The sequence below is a fragment of the Salminus brasiliensis genome, chromosome 9 (genome assembly GCF_030463535.1).
Source record: "Salminus brasiliensis chromosome 9, fSalBra1.hap2, whole genome shotgun sequence".
Lineage (NCBI taxonomy): Eukaryota > Metazoa > Chordata > Actinopteri > Characiformes > Bryconidae > Salminus > Salminus brasiliensis.
In genome coordinates this window covers 4,277,489-4,292,721 of record NC_132886.1, presented here as the reverse complement: position 1 = coordinate 4,292,721, position 15,233 = coordinate 4,277,489, and the positions used below count along the sequence as shown (strand labels likewise).

Here is a 15,233-nt window from a genome sequence, read left to right as displayed (position 1 = left end):
ATGAGTGACGCACATGCTGGAAATGTGTATTTCAGTGGCTGTGTTGATAAAGCACGTCTTTCTCTCTGTCTCTCTCTCTCTCTCTCTCTCTCTCTCTCTCTCTCTCTCTCTCTCTGTCTCTGTCTCTCTCTCTCTTGTTTTTCCAGGTGGTTGAGCTGAAGCCAGGGGGAAAAGACATCCCAGTTACCACGGCAAACCGCATCGCCTACATCCATTTAGTGGCCGATTACCGCCTGAACAAACAGATCCGCGCACACTGCCTGGCCTTCAGACAGGGGCTGGCCAATGTGGTCAACCTGGAGTGGCTGCGCATGTTTGACCAGCAGGAGATACAGGTAATGCTTAGCCAGGCATGGGTAGAGTGAAAGCACACACACACACACACACACACACACACACATATTAGTATATATTATATAATTATTATTTTGTGTGTGTATGTGTGTGTATGTATATATATATATGTATGTGTGTGTAATATTTTTCGGTAATGTCTTTTCTCAGGTTTTGATCTCCGGTGCCCGTGTGCCCATCTGTCTGGACGACCTGAAGAAGTTCACTAACTACTCAGGTACACCTCCACCTTTTATCATCATACCATCACACCATGTCCAACCCCTTCCTCTTATTCTATTGAAATATTGAACTGTCTGTCTACTGAACTGTTCATTTATTTGTTGTTAAAATAAATAAAATAAAAATAACCCTAAGTTTATATAGATTTAAAAACACTTAATTCCGTTTATTTCTCCATGTGTGCAGGCGGCTATTCGGCCAGTCACCCGGTGATCAAGATCTTCTGGGACGTTGTGGAGAACTTCAGTGACGACGAGAAGCGCAAACTGCTGAAGTTTGTAACCAGCTGTTCACGTCCTCCACTACTGGGCTTTAAAGTACGTTGCGGTGTAGGACACACACACACACACACACACACACACACACACATACACACACACTTATCAGAGAATCTAGCCAGAGTGCATGCTGCCATTACAGCAGAAGAGGGATACGCCACCAAATACTATGAAATTATAAAATTACACTACACAAGAGCCAGCAGACAACTTGGCAGATACTGGAGGATCAAGCTAAGGGGTTCCTCTCAGAATGCTCCACTTCTGCTCCACTTAGTCTTTAATTTTGCATTAATAAATCAAATGATTCACATTAAAAATATTGTTAAATACAAAACAGAAGGGATCATTGAAAGGCAACATAATCTGCTTTAAATACTGGCATATAGTGTAGTTAAATAAGTGTCCTTATCCTTCCTAATGTAATGTTTTTTTTAACATTTGTTATCACTAAAATAGTCATTATAACATATATACATTTATTCCTGTGCTGGGGTACCATGACCATGGATTTCCCCATTGCAGGGTAGATGAAGTGCAATGGATAACTAAAATAATGGAACTTGTTTTCCTTGGGTGAAGGAATTTCATAGGCATACACAATTAATGGACTAAAGTATTGGGACACCTGCTCATGCATTGATTTTTATGAAATCAAGGCTATAAAAATAAAAACGAGCTGTAACTGTCTCTATTGTCCAGGGAAGACGTAGAAGGCTTTCTACTAGATTTTTGGAGCAGCATTGCTGTGAGGATTTGATTGCATTTATTGACGAGAGCGTTAGTGAGGTCAGGATGTTGGACTCCTCAACTCATCCCACAAGTATTATGGGGCCTTTATATCCCTGTAGTCCACGGCTGGCATTAGGCATGGTGCCGGTAGGTTCATGTGCAACTTAAAGTAGCTGAATGCATTCATTAGAAGTGGTGTCCACAAATATTTGGACATGTAGTGTATATTGTGCATTTTCACTTGTTTAGATTAGATTAGATATAACTTTGTCATTACACATGTACAAGTCCAAGTATACAGATATATAGTACAAATATAGTATACAGATAATACTATAGAAATTAGTATAGATAGAATATCCCACCATTCTTCTGTAATTTAACCTGTAAATTATTCCATGTATATGTGTATATTAAATGTAGGTATAGAATATATAGAAACTATGATAATATATCATTTATGTGCAATGGCATACAGAAAAATATAGTACAATATAGTGTTGATAGTCTTTTTCCTCATTTCATAAATTCATAAATATATTAGTTAAATATAAATTAAACATGAATTAAAATCCATGGATTAAAATCTAAATAAATTCTAAGAAAAATAAAAATATTTTTTCGGATTCGGTGTTATGATCAATGGGTCCTGATTTCTGGATTCAGCCAGGAATCTTTATTTTGGTGCATCGCTGCCAAAAATGAGAAATGACCAGAATATGTTCCCCTCATTGGTTGTGTGCCGGGTTGTGAGCTGACCACATGATGTAAAGTCTTTTCTCCGCTGTGGTCAGGCAGGCCTGTTGGGACGGCGAGCAGCGCGTTGTCAGGTCGGGCTGGGTGTACAGCATGTGAGCAGAAACCCCAGAGCAGGTGTATGTGCAGGTGTTGTGCTTTTGTTTTGACGGTGAATCACGTTGCAGAGTTCAGGTAGAGTTCACAGGGTCTCACCTGGACGGGGCTTTTGTTGGGCTTATCAGTGGTGGAGCTGCAGGCCGGGCCGCGCTCCAGTGGAGTGTTTGAGGGCTTTAATAGACAAGTAATAGAAGAATGATCTTTTATGATTATGTTTCTGTCACTATGTCACTAATACACACTCTCAACCTCCGTCTCTTACACACACACACACACACACACACACACACACACACACACACACACACACACACACACACACACACACGTTCAGAATAATCAGCTCCACATTTAAACCATGATAATATAATTATCTGGATTCTGGTGTGTTCTTTACGGGTCGTGACCGGGTGTGTTAGGCTTTGGGTTTTGCGCAGTCAGGTGTGACGACAGCTATGGATGCAGACCTAAATTAACCAAAAAAATTAATAATAATAATTTTTAAATGTTTCTATAATCAGACTCATTTCTAATCTGATCTGCTTTGATTGGAGCAACATTTTAAATGACTGTATTTAAAATTTCATCAATTTCTTACAGTCCAGTCTGACTGACCCACCTGACCTTTCAGCTCCCAGCTCCTTTACAGCTCTGCAGTCTGATCACTTAGCGTGTGTGTATTAGCATTAGCATTAGCATTAGCCTCCTCCTCGGTTCTGAATGAAGGAGGGTGGTCCTCTCGCTGGTAGATTATTATTTTTTTAATTTATCATTGTTTTTATTATTATTATTATTATTATTATTATTATTATTATTATCATTATTTATAAAGCATGTTTAATATATGTAGCAGCTCAAAGTGCTTTAAAAAAATTATCTGCGTCACGTAAATATGAAATATTTGCAAAAAGAATACTACTACTACTAACAATAATAATAATTATTACTACAATTATTACTATTGTGATTGTTTATTATTATTATTATTATTATTATTATTACAAAATGATCCATCTCATGTAAATATTAAATATGCTGGAGCGGGCACTCTGTAACTGCAGCACTGTTTAAGGTGGAATGGAGAGTTAGCATCAGAAGCTATCTTAGCTGCTAACTGGTAACGTTAAATACTACTACTACTAACAATAATAATTATTATTATTATTACTACTATTATTACTATTGTGATTTATTATTATTACTATTACAAAAATGATCTGTCTCATGTAAATATTAAATATTTACAAAAAGAGAACAATAATAATAATAATAATTATTATTATTATTATTATTATTATTTATAGAGCATGTTTAATACATGTAGCAGCTCAAATTTTAAGCATCACTTAATTTGTTTAAAATATGCAGAGAACTAATAATTATTGCTATTGTTAAAATTATAATTATTATTATTACCATTGTTTTAATTATTATTATTATTATCATTATTTATAAAGCATGTTTAATACATGTAGCAGCTCAAAGTGCTTTAAAAAATCTGTCATGTAAATATGAAATATTTGCAAAAAAAAAACTACTACTACTAACAATAATAATAATTATTATTACTACGTGTGATTGTTTATTATTATTATTACAAAATGATCCGTCTCATGTAAATATGAAATATTTGCAAAAAGAAAACAATAATAATAATAATAATAATAATAATAATAATTATTATTATTATTATTGTCATTGTTGTTTTTTGTCTCAGCAGAATCCGGCCTTTATCAGGATTGTGTTTATCTGAGGAGACGAGGGGAGGGGAGAGGAGACTCCACTAACAGTAGAATAAGTTTTACAGGCAGGACTGAGGAGAGGCAGCTTAATGAATTTGACTTTGTAGTGGACAGAGAGAGGGAGAGCGAGAGACAGGGGAGGCGGTCCAAGGCAGGATGCCCTCTCACCTCTACCTCCTCTCCAGCCAGCCCGGCCTTAATTAGGTGCCGTTAAACACCCTGGAATTCATTAAGGCAGAAATGGCCCTGTCAGAGGAAGCCATTTAAAAAAGATGATGGAAACCCTTTCCTCAAAATGATGGCTCCCGCCCTGACACCTCCTCCATAAGCAACGATACTTTAATACGTTAATTGTTAGAAAAATGGGGCTGTTAAAACGGAACCCCCCGATCGGTGTAATCGGGTTCGCCTCAGGGTTGAGCCCCGCTGCAGCCCCGCGGGCCCTCGCTAGAAGTCAGGCAGGATTTGTGGCTGGTTGTGCAGGATTTGGGTGGGGGCGCTGACCTTATGGGTACCAGTTGTCAAATGTGCCGATGATTTCAGTGATGGAAAGCGGTCAGCCGTGCTCTGGTGGCAGTGTCGTATCCCACCAGGCACATGCGTGGTCAGCAGTTTTGCTCGTTGTTGTTGTCCGAATCGAGCCGTAGGGGTCAGCTGAACGGACCAGTACCAGAACGGGTGGGTTTTAGGTAAGTAGCTAATGTAAAAGTTAGGGGGTGACGGTACTGATTTAATAGGATGTCCAAATGTTTGCAGACGCCACGGTTGCAAATTCATATATACCGATATACACTAATGTCCAAAAGTTTGTAGACAACCCTACTAATAAATTCATTCAGCTACTTTAAATTTCACCCATTGCTGCTGACACAGACACACACAGCTTGTCTAGTCCCTGTAGAGAAGTACTGCCAATAGAATAGGACTCTCTGCAGGAGCAGATAGACATTATGAACCTATTGGTACCATGCTGCCTAATGCCAGGTCAGGCGTGGGCTAGTAGAGGGGTATAAAGCACCCAGCACTGAGGAGCTGTGGAGCAGTGGAAGAACTGTGTTCTCTGGAATGATGGATGGTGGAGCTCCATCCAGTACTTTTTGAATGGGATAAGTTGGGGTGGTTGCTCGCTCTTGTTGCTGAATGCAATCAAATTCTAGTAGAAAGTCTTTTTCCCTGGACAGTAGAGGCAGTTACTCCAACACAAGCCTTGATTTCAGAAGAAACAATGATTAACAAAGCAGGTGTCCATATACTTTTGTCCTGTGGATGTATTAGATATGCAGTAACTTTAAGCCCTCTGTTTTTTCCTGTTTCTCCTCAGGAGCTGTATCCAGCCTTCTGCATCCATAATGGGGGAAACGACCTGGAGCGCCTCCCCACCGCTAGCACTTGCATGAACCTCCTCAAGCTGCCTGAGTTTTGTGACGAGCAGCTGATGAGGAGCAAACTGCTCTACGCCATCGAGTCCTCCTCTGGTTTCGAGCTCAGCTGAGGAGCGATTCTCCTGCGGGGCTGGAGCAGTGAGGCGAAACGGTGGGGCCACGGCACTGGGACAGGAAGTGACCGGATTGTGGAATGGGGCAGGCTTTAGTCTGCAGCAGATCTGCGTTGATTCACCGGGAAAAGAGCTTTGATGTGTTAAAAAAAAAAATAGAAAAAAAAATAGAGAGACGTAAGAACAAAATGCCTCGAGGTTCGGAGATGGGACGAGACCTGGACATGCATTGTAGGAACTTTTCGGAGAGGATGGGGTCATACCAACTTTTTTAACATTTTAACAAACTGTGTTTGGATCCGTGTACAGCAGCATCAACAAAGACGTGGCTATACTGCTCGAAACTCTCGAGGAGGAACGTCAGACGTCACCATTCAAGGCAGTGCAATCCAATAACGTGATGCAGAATTCACCAAAGATTTTGCAGGGCTGATGTAGGGGTATCTTCAGATTTTTGCAGTGCTGATTTTGGGGGGGAGGGGGCGGATGAGCTGAAACGCTAGCTGCGCTCTGTCGTCGCGACCGAGCGGAAAAGATGTAGCTTTGCCAGTAAAGACGCAGAAGTCCTGCCAAAACACGAGCCTTTAACACGAGCAGATTCTAAAGATTTAGCTTTGCTGTAAGATCTGCCTTAGCTTAGCCTTGCACACAGGAGTGTAGCCCACTTTAGCATTCGCTAACAAGATGCGGTCAAATATACATTTTAGCTATGCTAACAGCTAGCGATCATGCTTTACACAGTAGCTAAAGGGGGAAAAGGAAATTTCCACCTTCACGATTCGTCATGGTAAGGCTGGATTTCCCAGAAGCACAAAGATTGAAGCGCGAAGATCGTCTGAACTCTCTGACGATGATCTCAGCGCTACGATGCGGCGAGAAAACTCGACCCAGCTCGCTGTTTTTGAAGTGAGCTGATTTAGCATGTAGCTGTTTGTTCATTTCCGCAGCCGGCAGTTCATTTTACAGAAGGTTGAAAGGGCAATGGCATCCAAAATTTCAGAATTTCGAGTCATTTCGTAGGAAATTGTGGTCCATTGTAGAGAACCCTATCAATTCAGATATTGTCGCCATGACTACAGCACAAATGTAGCCTCTTTATTAAGTATACAAACCCACTTCACTCACCTACGCATGTCTTTTGCGTTTTGATGGTAAAATAGTGGCAAATCTAGTGAAATAAGTTGTTGGGGACTACTTTGCGCTGGATGTCCTCTATGGATCCTTCCACCATGAATAAAATTGGGGAACAAAATCCAGTTCAGGTCAAAATAATGCCCCAAACACTTGCTTAAATAGCATAAAACAGTGTCCCAGGCTTCAGACAGCATATTGCAAGCAATTAATAACCAATAATAATAATTAAGCTGAGGGCGCTTTAAAGACCTTTAAGTCTTTGAACCAGACACTGTGTGGTAAATGGTCACAATTCTGACTGGGTATTATTCTCTAGAATGGAGTGTTTCACACCAAACCCACTCTGAATGACTTTACATCTTAAGACTGCAATTATAAATAAATTTGAACAAACGGATGGGATGCCTCTTTAAAACGCTCGAGACGCCTGGTTCCATTCACCGCCATTCTGAACGATTCTGATCGTGCAAGTTTCTCTAAAACGGAGCCTTTCAAATCCAACCAGTCTGAATTACTTTTCGTCTCTTAATGAGGGAATTATGAGGAGTTTTTGAGCCAATTTTGAGACGTTGTTGGAATTCCCCTTTAAAGGTTAGTAACAGTCAGTGATGTGTGGAATGAATCCCCGTCTGGCCGAGAAAGATTGTTCCTCAGCCTGCTGGCGTTTTGTAAACCGGCTGATCCGTCTGCAGAGCACTGTTGGGTGTAGTGTATGGTTTTATGAATGTGAGCTCCTCTCTACGTGACTGTCGAACTGTATGGACAGTTGCTGAAGGGACGCTGGAGCTTAGCATGGTCGTGTTCATTGTGTGTACTCAACGGAAAGTCCTACATGTGTGGAAATGAAGCACATCACTTGTTGAGCCTTAGCACTAAAACTGAAACCATGTGCAATAATGTTCGCAATTATGAGCCCGAAGGCCGTCTGAACCCCACAGACTTCCTCTCTGATTCCTGTCTTTTCCTTTTTTCTTTTTTTCCCTTAAAATAAATAAATAAAACAGCATAAATAGCTGTTTCTGTAGTAAAAAAAGCTAAAGCAACGTGATCATTGGTTTGTTTTGGTTTCAGGCTCCAGCATGTGCCCAAATCACGGCATTCAGTTTAACAGCACTTCATTCTCCCTGGGGTTTGTCTGCCTCCTCTCTAATGCCAAGCAATTCTTTTGACCACTGCTTCCGTTACGGACTTTGCATCGCCCCCTGCTGGAGTCCTTTTGCGATGGACGTGTGAATATGTACATGTGTGAGAAGTTTGAGTGTGTGGTTCTCTCTCTCTCTCTCTCGCTCTCTCGCTCTCGCTCTCTCGCTCTCTCTGGTGTTTCCCTCCCCAGCCCCCTGTGTTTTGTACAGGTTTTCTCATCCTTTCTGAACTCAAAAAAGGTCACCAAGTTTAAAGGTTCAATCAGCAGTCTCCATTAAAGGTGAAATCTGCAGTTTGCTCCACCACCTCCCAGCATCGTCATTAAAGGTGCAATCAGCAGTTTGCTCCACCACCTCCCAGCATTGTCATTAAAGGTGCAATCAGCAGTTTGCTCCACCACCTCCCAGCATCGTTGTTAAAGGTGCAATCAGCAGTTTGCTCCACCACCTCCCAGCATCGTCGTTAAAGGGGCAATCAGCAGTTTGCTCCACCATCTCACTGCTTCATCATTAAAGGGGTAATCAGCAGTTTGCTCCACCACCTCCCAGCATCGTCGTTAAAGGGGCAATCAGCAGTTTGCTCCACCATCTCCCAGCATCGTCATTAAAGGTGCAAGCAGCAGTTTGCTCCACCACCTCCTAGCTTCATCATTAAAGATTGAAATTAGCAGTTTGCTTCATCATCTTGTAGCATCAGCTTTAAAGGAGCAATCAGCAGTTTGCTCCACCACCTTCCAGCATTATTGTTAAAGGGGTAATCAGCAGTTTGCTCCATCATCTCCCAGCATCGTCATTAAAGGTGCAAGCAGCAGTTTGCTCCACCATCATTGTTAAAGGGGCAATATTGTTAAAGGGGCAATCAGCAGTTTGCTCCACCACCTCCCAGCATCGTCATCAACCTCAACCGCACAGCATGGGACGCCTGACTGTTTCCAGCGGAGTGTGTCTTGTAGGGATTGCATATTTTTCTGGAGGGTCCTGAGCCCCCTCCCGTGTCCCGGATGGTCTAAAATACCCCTCCTTGTGTTTGGGAATGTATGAAAATATGATTAAATGTTTGTTTTTTTGGAATTTGCACCAGAGCTCAGCGCTTGTTGTTTAAGGAGAGCGCGCGGAAAGCCTGCGCGACTGCATGCGCGGTTAAAAAGCTCCTTTCTGAGTTTTATGGCCTTTGACATATAATTAAAGAAACATCCAGTGATGAAACATCGCGGGAGGCCGAGCTGGCCCAGAGAGGCGCTATTCGCCGGACACAAATTAAGGCTGCTCGCGTTTGTCATAACTCTATTAGCGAGAGAAAGTGAGTGCGTGATGAGAGAGTCAGCCCCCCCCCCCTCCACCACCACCTCCACCACCTCCACCACCACCACCACCACCTCCTTATCCTTGGACCATCTCCACTTTCTCTCTCTCTCTGTGTCTCTCGCGCTCTCTGTCTCGCTCTCTCTCGGCTAATACAGCGGTCAGCTCCCTCCCCGAGCTCAGAAAGGGCTAATTGGGTCTTAAAAACCCGACTTGTCCCGTAGATATGAGGGATTGATCTCAATTATGGGGAGATTTATTTGGGCCTATTACCTTATAATGGATTACAGCTCGCAAACTTAATGCTGCTGGCCATGAATCACGCCGAGCTCCGAGCAGCACTGGAATTTCCAAAGGCTTTAAGAATCGTCCTTACAGGCTCCTAAGGTCAACTTATTTTCTGCTGGAATACGAGAATCGAAGCCTTTAATCCCAGGGAATTCATTACGGCTGACAGATGGGCTGAAATTGCTATTTCGTCGGAGAGCCTGTTTTTCACCTCTAAGGAGGGCTGTATTTACAGGACTAGTCTTTTTCCGAAGTGTTCAAGGCCCCTCAGTAGGGAAGACTTCGTAGTAGTGTGAGCTAAACCTTGGCACCCAGTATTCTGAATACGTTCAAGGAGCCCTTAAATGGGCAAATGTGTTTATCTTGGTATGGTTGAATATTGAGACAAACCGTGAACCTCAAACCCTGCCGGTCCTCCAGCAGAACCAGAACAGAGCTGGAAAACAGGCCGCTCCCAAAACCCCAAAACTGTTACATCACAGTCTCGACTCGTTATATTTCAACATAAACCCCGCCCACTAAGGAAAGCTCTAGCCAAAGCCGGTGAAACGGTAAAACCTGCCGACGAGAATAGGGTGGTGTTGATACTGGAGAGCAGCTCATCACCTCCAGACCCTGCCAGTTATGGGAATACTGGTTACTGTGGGACCCAGGCCTCCTGACCACAGATTTTCCTGGGCCACTGTCCACAGAGGAGCAGCTCAAACATCAGACACACCCCCAACATTTACATAAACCCCACCCACTACAAAAAGCTCTTTGAAGGCTAAAGCTCCGGCTACTTCAGGAGAAGATGGAAGGGAGGCTAAAAAGAATCTAACACTAGGATGAAAAGGGAAGGGATGAGGGGAGCTAGCACTGCTGTGTGGTGTCTGGAAGGGGAAGCTGGGGCAGTGAGCTGGGGCAGTGAGCAGGTGCTAGGCTAAAAGCTAACCTAGTCGACCGGCTGCAGTCTGCTGCTGGATGCTGAGAGAACCCAAAGCGGACAGCAACACTATCCGATAAGACTCGGGAACAAAAAACAACAAAAATAATGACTGGGTTCTTGTTACAGTGCTATGCTAGGCTATGCAAAGCCAGTAGAACAGGATCATCATAGCCGTGCTGTTAATTTAACCATATCACACGACCTCACGAGCATCTGAGCATTTTTTACTCCAACCAAACTCACATACTTACTATTTATAGATCAAACAACCACTTAAAAACAAATGCATTAAATGAGACCATAAGTAGTAATTAGTTTCATCATCTTCGTTTATTTTATGGATGCAGAGGATCAGGCCCTGGATTTAGGAGTGGGAGCACTAATGTAGGGTCTGCTTTGGTCAGTAAACTTAGGAATCTAATTCAATCAGCACTCCTACGGAAAGGCTTCATCAGTACAGGCCCTGCTGATCTGCATGCACTTTTTGTGGCTTTGGACATGATGCTGAGCCATGCTGGCCACTAGGGGGCGCTAATGGGTGTCATTATTAATTCTCTCACCACCCCAGACTGATACTTCTAAACTGAATATAGTTTTAAAAAAAATACAATTTAAATGTCAGACTATACAGTATTATTATTATTATTATTATTATTATGATTATTAAGCTAGATATATTTATAAACAACATCGTTAATAATATTAATAATATTACTAATGTTTATACATATATCTAGCTGAAGAGTATTATTATTATTGCTATTATTATTATTGGTAATTATAACCTAGATATATGTATAAACAACATTATTATTGTTATTATTATAAATAATAGCAATTCTAATAATATTAAGCGAGATATATGTCTACATATTAGTATTCTTATTAATATTATTATTAATGTTGTCATTTATACATATATCTAGCTTAGTATTATTTCTATTATTATTATTATTATTATTATTATTATTATTAGAGTGTTAGGTGTGAAGCTTGCTCAACAATGACTGTGATGATTTTTTAGGAAGTCACATTAAACATTTGTTTTTCAAGCAATCATCCAACATCCTGACCTCACTAATTCTCTTGTTGCTGATTGCAATCAAATCCTCACAGCAATTCTCCTTCAGAATCTAGTAGAAAGTCTTCTTCTCTGGACAACAGAGACAGTTACTCCAACAGAAGCAGGATCAACTCTTTTAATACTCTTAAAACCATGACTGAGCAGGTGTCCCAATACTTTTGTCCGTATAGTATAGAATAAGGAGTGAAGTCTGGAGTTAGACTAAATACCTGAGCTAATGGTAACTCACCACTGGACATCGGTTTTGGTCAAGGCTTAGGCTTTATCACATAATACCATCTGTCATAAATGCCCAGTAAAGGATGCTGGAGTGGCTTGAGTGACCAGTGGGAAAGGAACTATGGGCAATAAAGACTCCTGGGTGGTACAACTGTCTAAGAGTAGACCCCTCTCCTCCAATCCTGATCCGTCTAATTACTGACTCAGATATGGCTGCAGGAAGGTAGCTCTCCTGGTAACTACTACCTTAGAGAAAGTGTCCTATCAACAGGAAGACACCTGCAGGTGTTTTACCCTTTGCAGGCAGTGGGCGCCACCTTGTGCTGGTAGTCACCATTACAGGATGTAAAAAAAAAAGAAAATCAATTAATTAATTAATTAAAAAAATAAATAAGAGCGAGCACAAATGTTTACATACTGAAATATACATTATTCATTTAGTTTCCTGATCTGCATGTAATCTATATGGACAAAAGTATTGGGACACCTGCTCATTCATTGTTTTTTTAATCCAATTCATTGTTCTTTAACTGTCTCTACTGTCCAGGGAAGAAGGCTTTCTACTAGATTTTGCAGGAGCATTGCTGTGAGGATTTGATTGCACTCAGCAACAAGAGCGACAGGATGTTGGATGTTGATCACCACCTCACCTCCACCATCCTCAACTCCCCAACTCATCCTAAAAATACTGGATGGCGCACCATCCATCCATCCATCATTCCAGAGAACACAGTTCTTCCACTGCTCCACAGCTCCTCAATGCTGGGGGGCTTTATACCCCTCTACTAGCCCACGCCTGGCTTTAGCTGTCATAGTCATGTTCATTTGCTCCAGAGAGTCCTATTCTATTGGCAGTACTTCTCAACAGTGACTTAAAATGCTGTGTGTGTGTGTCTGTGCATCTCTGTCAGCAATGTGTGCAACTTGAAGAAGCTGAATGCATTCATTAGAATAGGTGTCCACAAACATTTGGACATATAGTGTACCTAAATAGATAATATGCGATTACTCACCCAGATGTTTAAGGGTAACACTGCTCTCTGGTCATGCAGAGGTATAAGGACCTACAGGAGGCTGTTACTCTGTTAGATGCTGAGTTGGTCTGCCACCTGCTGGACAACCCAAGAACCTATTTCTCACAGCAGTGGGCCGAGTTTGAGCTCCCCCTGACTCTGACTCTCTGACTTGAACTTGCAACTATCTTGGACTCTTAAATATCTGCCACTATTAATATCACCACCATTACCCATCACTACTCTGACCATCACTGCTGTGACTATATTAAGTTATTCTACACCATTATTATTATATTATGATTATGATCAGAGCAGTTCAACAGTTCAGATGATTTGTTAACTTTTTTAATCAATAATTTATCAATAGCTCTGATCCTTTTTTTTTCCTTTTGTAATGGGGTTAGTGTGCTTAGAAATGTGAGGCACTGTTCAGGTCAGACTACTGGAGAGAACTGCTGATGGGCAGCGGTGTGTCCGAATACTTTCCTCAAATGTCCCTTGAAAAAAAATGTCTAGAATCTCTTCTAGATTCTGCTGCTCTGGTAGCCATATGGATCCATAGGTTAGTCAGCTCTGCCAATATAATTACTGGGACTCTGGGACACAGATCAGACGAATCAAGGAACGCAAACAGGAAATGAGAATTCAAATATTCGTATGTAGTTGGCATGAGCTTTAAGGTGAACCCAGAAGTTATATCTGGAGTATCTTTAGATTTCACCTTCAACCAGTCTACTCCAACCTACTGAGCAGGAAACACTAAAGACCTGACCTTCAGCAGACCTGTTCCAGCTCTGAAGTTCTTCCACTCCTCACCACGATCTTCGCTCTGTCTCCCCTTTATCTTTAGCCTCAACTGTTACAACCAACTTTGCTACACCTTAAATTCTTCTCCTCCTTCCCACTGGAATCTCTTTTCTCTCATCTATCTCATCTTCAGTCAATCTCCTCTGCAGAACAACCTGCAGCACCAAAACCAGTCTGGCATCACACCGGCTCTCCGCACTCTACAGGGACTGCTCTTATTGCATTTACAGAGACACTCAGATCAAACTATCATCAGTCCTGATTCTCCTTGACCTTTCTGCAACCTTCAATAGTTCAAATCAGTCCACCACAAGATCCTCCTGCCCATCCTCACCAGTCTTGGAATCACCGGCTCTGCATGGCGCTGGTTTGCAATGTACCTGTAGGAGCTCTGTTATCAAGTAACACGGCAGGGGACCACATCTGCTCCATGCTTGGTCCTCTACTTTTCTCATTGTACACTCTTCCTCTTGGTAAGGTGGTCTCTTCTCATGGGTTCTCTTACCACTGCTATGATGAATACACTCATCTTATAGTTAGATGTGTGTAATTACATATTTAAATGATGCATCATGTTGTAAATTACATCCACTAGACAAACAATCCAGAGTAATGCAGGATTTCTACTGTAACTGTCTCACTATGGCTCCACAGATCTCACAGTGTGACTTTACCACTCTTAAAAATAAAGGTTCTTCAAAGGTTCTTCAAGCGATGGAAAAGAAGAGCCATTGTTGTTTAAATTGGTAAGCAACCTTTACACTGACATATTTAAACCTCTAAAGGGTCGTTTACACAGAGGGGGCATGAGTTGGTCCATCCTCACTGGTGTGATTGGGGGCATTGTACATACGGGTTGGGTAACTGGCGGTGCGAATTGGGGGGGAAATGGATGAAACATCTGAAAAAAGTGGTTCTTCTGAGGCATCACTCAAAAGACCATTTGTAGCACCTTTATTTACAGTGTCTGAGAACATCAAGAAAGCGTGACAAAGCATTAGAGAGTAGATCAGCGGATAGCAGAGTACTATGGTCACCTTATTGTCTTGTGTTTAGTAATGTCTAAGCTTAGAGGTATCTATTCTAACTAGCTGAGGTTTTCTTGGGTAAATAGCAAAGCACTAAGTCGCTCTGGATAAGTGCTAAATGCTGTAAATGTAGATAAAAAATCCACTCTCTATTCTAAAGTCATATCTCAGGGTTTATTTCTATCAATCATAATGATTACACTGAGGGATCCACTTTGATCCAAATCAATATAATTCCTCAAAGCGTTCAGAATCACTTTCTCTTACATGTCTCTTATTGTTTATTTAACAAGTTTCAAAGTTTCAAGTTTTTTTGTGGTCAGTTTAGCTGTTGGCAATCTTGAAGCTCCGCCCACTATCACTCATATTATCACTCATAGAACCCTTTGTAGCACCTTTGTATTATTAAGACAGGCCCTGTCCCGTTATTTCACCCAAGCTCAGCTTGTGGTTTTAGTAAGTATCTTTCCTTGTTGATGTAAATTGTATACATGTGTCATGCCGGGTCAGGCATGGCAAGACTTTAATTTTTGTATAGACTTTAGTATATAGGTAAAACACAACAGGGAAATAAACAAAGCAGGAAAACACAGGATTGCAGCAAACT

The 15,233-nt window shown here is 41.5% G+C and overlaps 1 protein-coding gene across 2 annotated transcripts in view; it reads left to right on the top strand.

Annotated features, from left to right (window-relative positions):
* The window catches only part of ube3c (ubiquitin protein ligase E3C), a 54,688-nt gene extending 45,657 nt beyond the window's left edge, over nt 1–9,031 (top strand). For both annotated transcript variants that reach the window (XM_072687192.1, XM_072687191.1), the window contains exons 21-24: nt 147–335; nt 505–571; nt 763–893; nt 5,505–9,031. In XM_072687192.1, the coding sequence (XP_072543293.1) occupies nt 147–335; nt 505–571; nt 763–893; nt 5,505–5,675 (558 nt within the window). In that variant the 3' untranslated portion in view covers nt 5,676–9,031. The remainder of the gene's footprint in view (nt 1–146; nt 336–504; nt 572–762; nt 894–5,504) is intronic.
* Nucleotides 9,032–15,233: the final 6,202 nt, after the last annotated feature.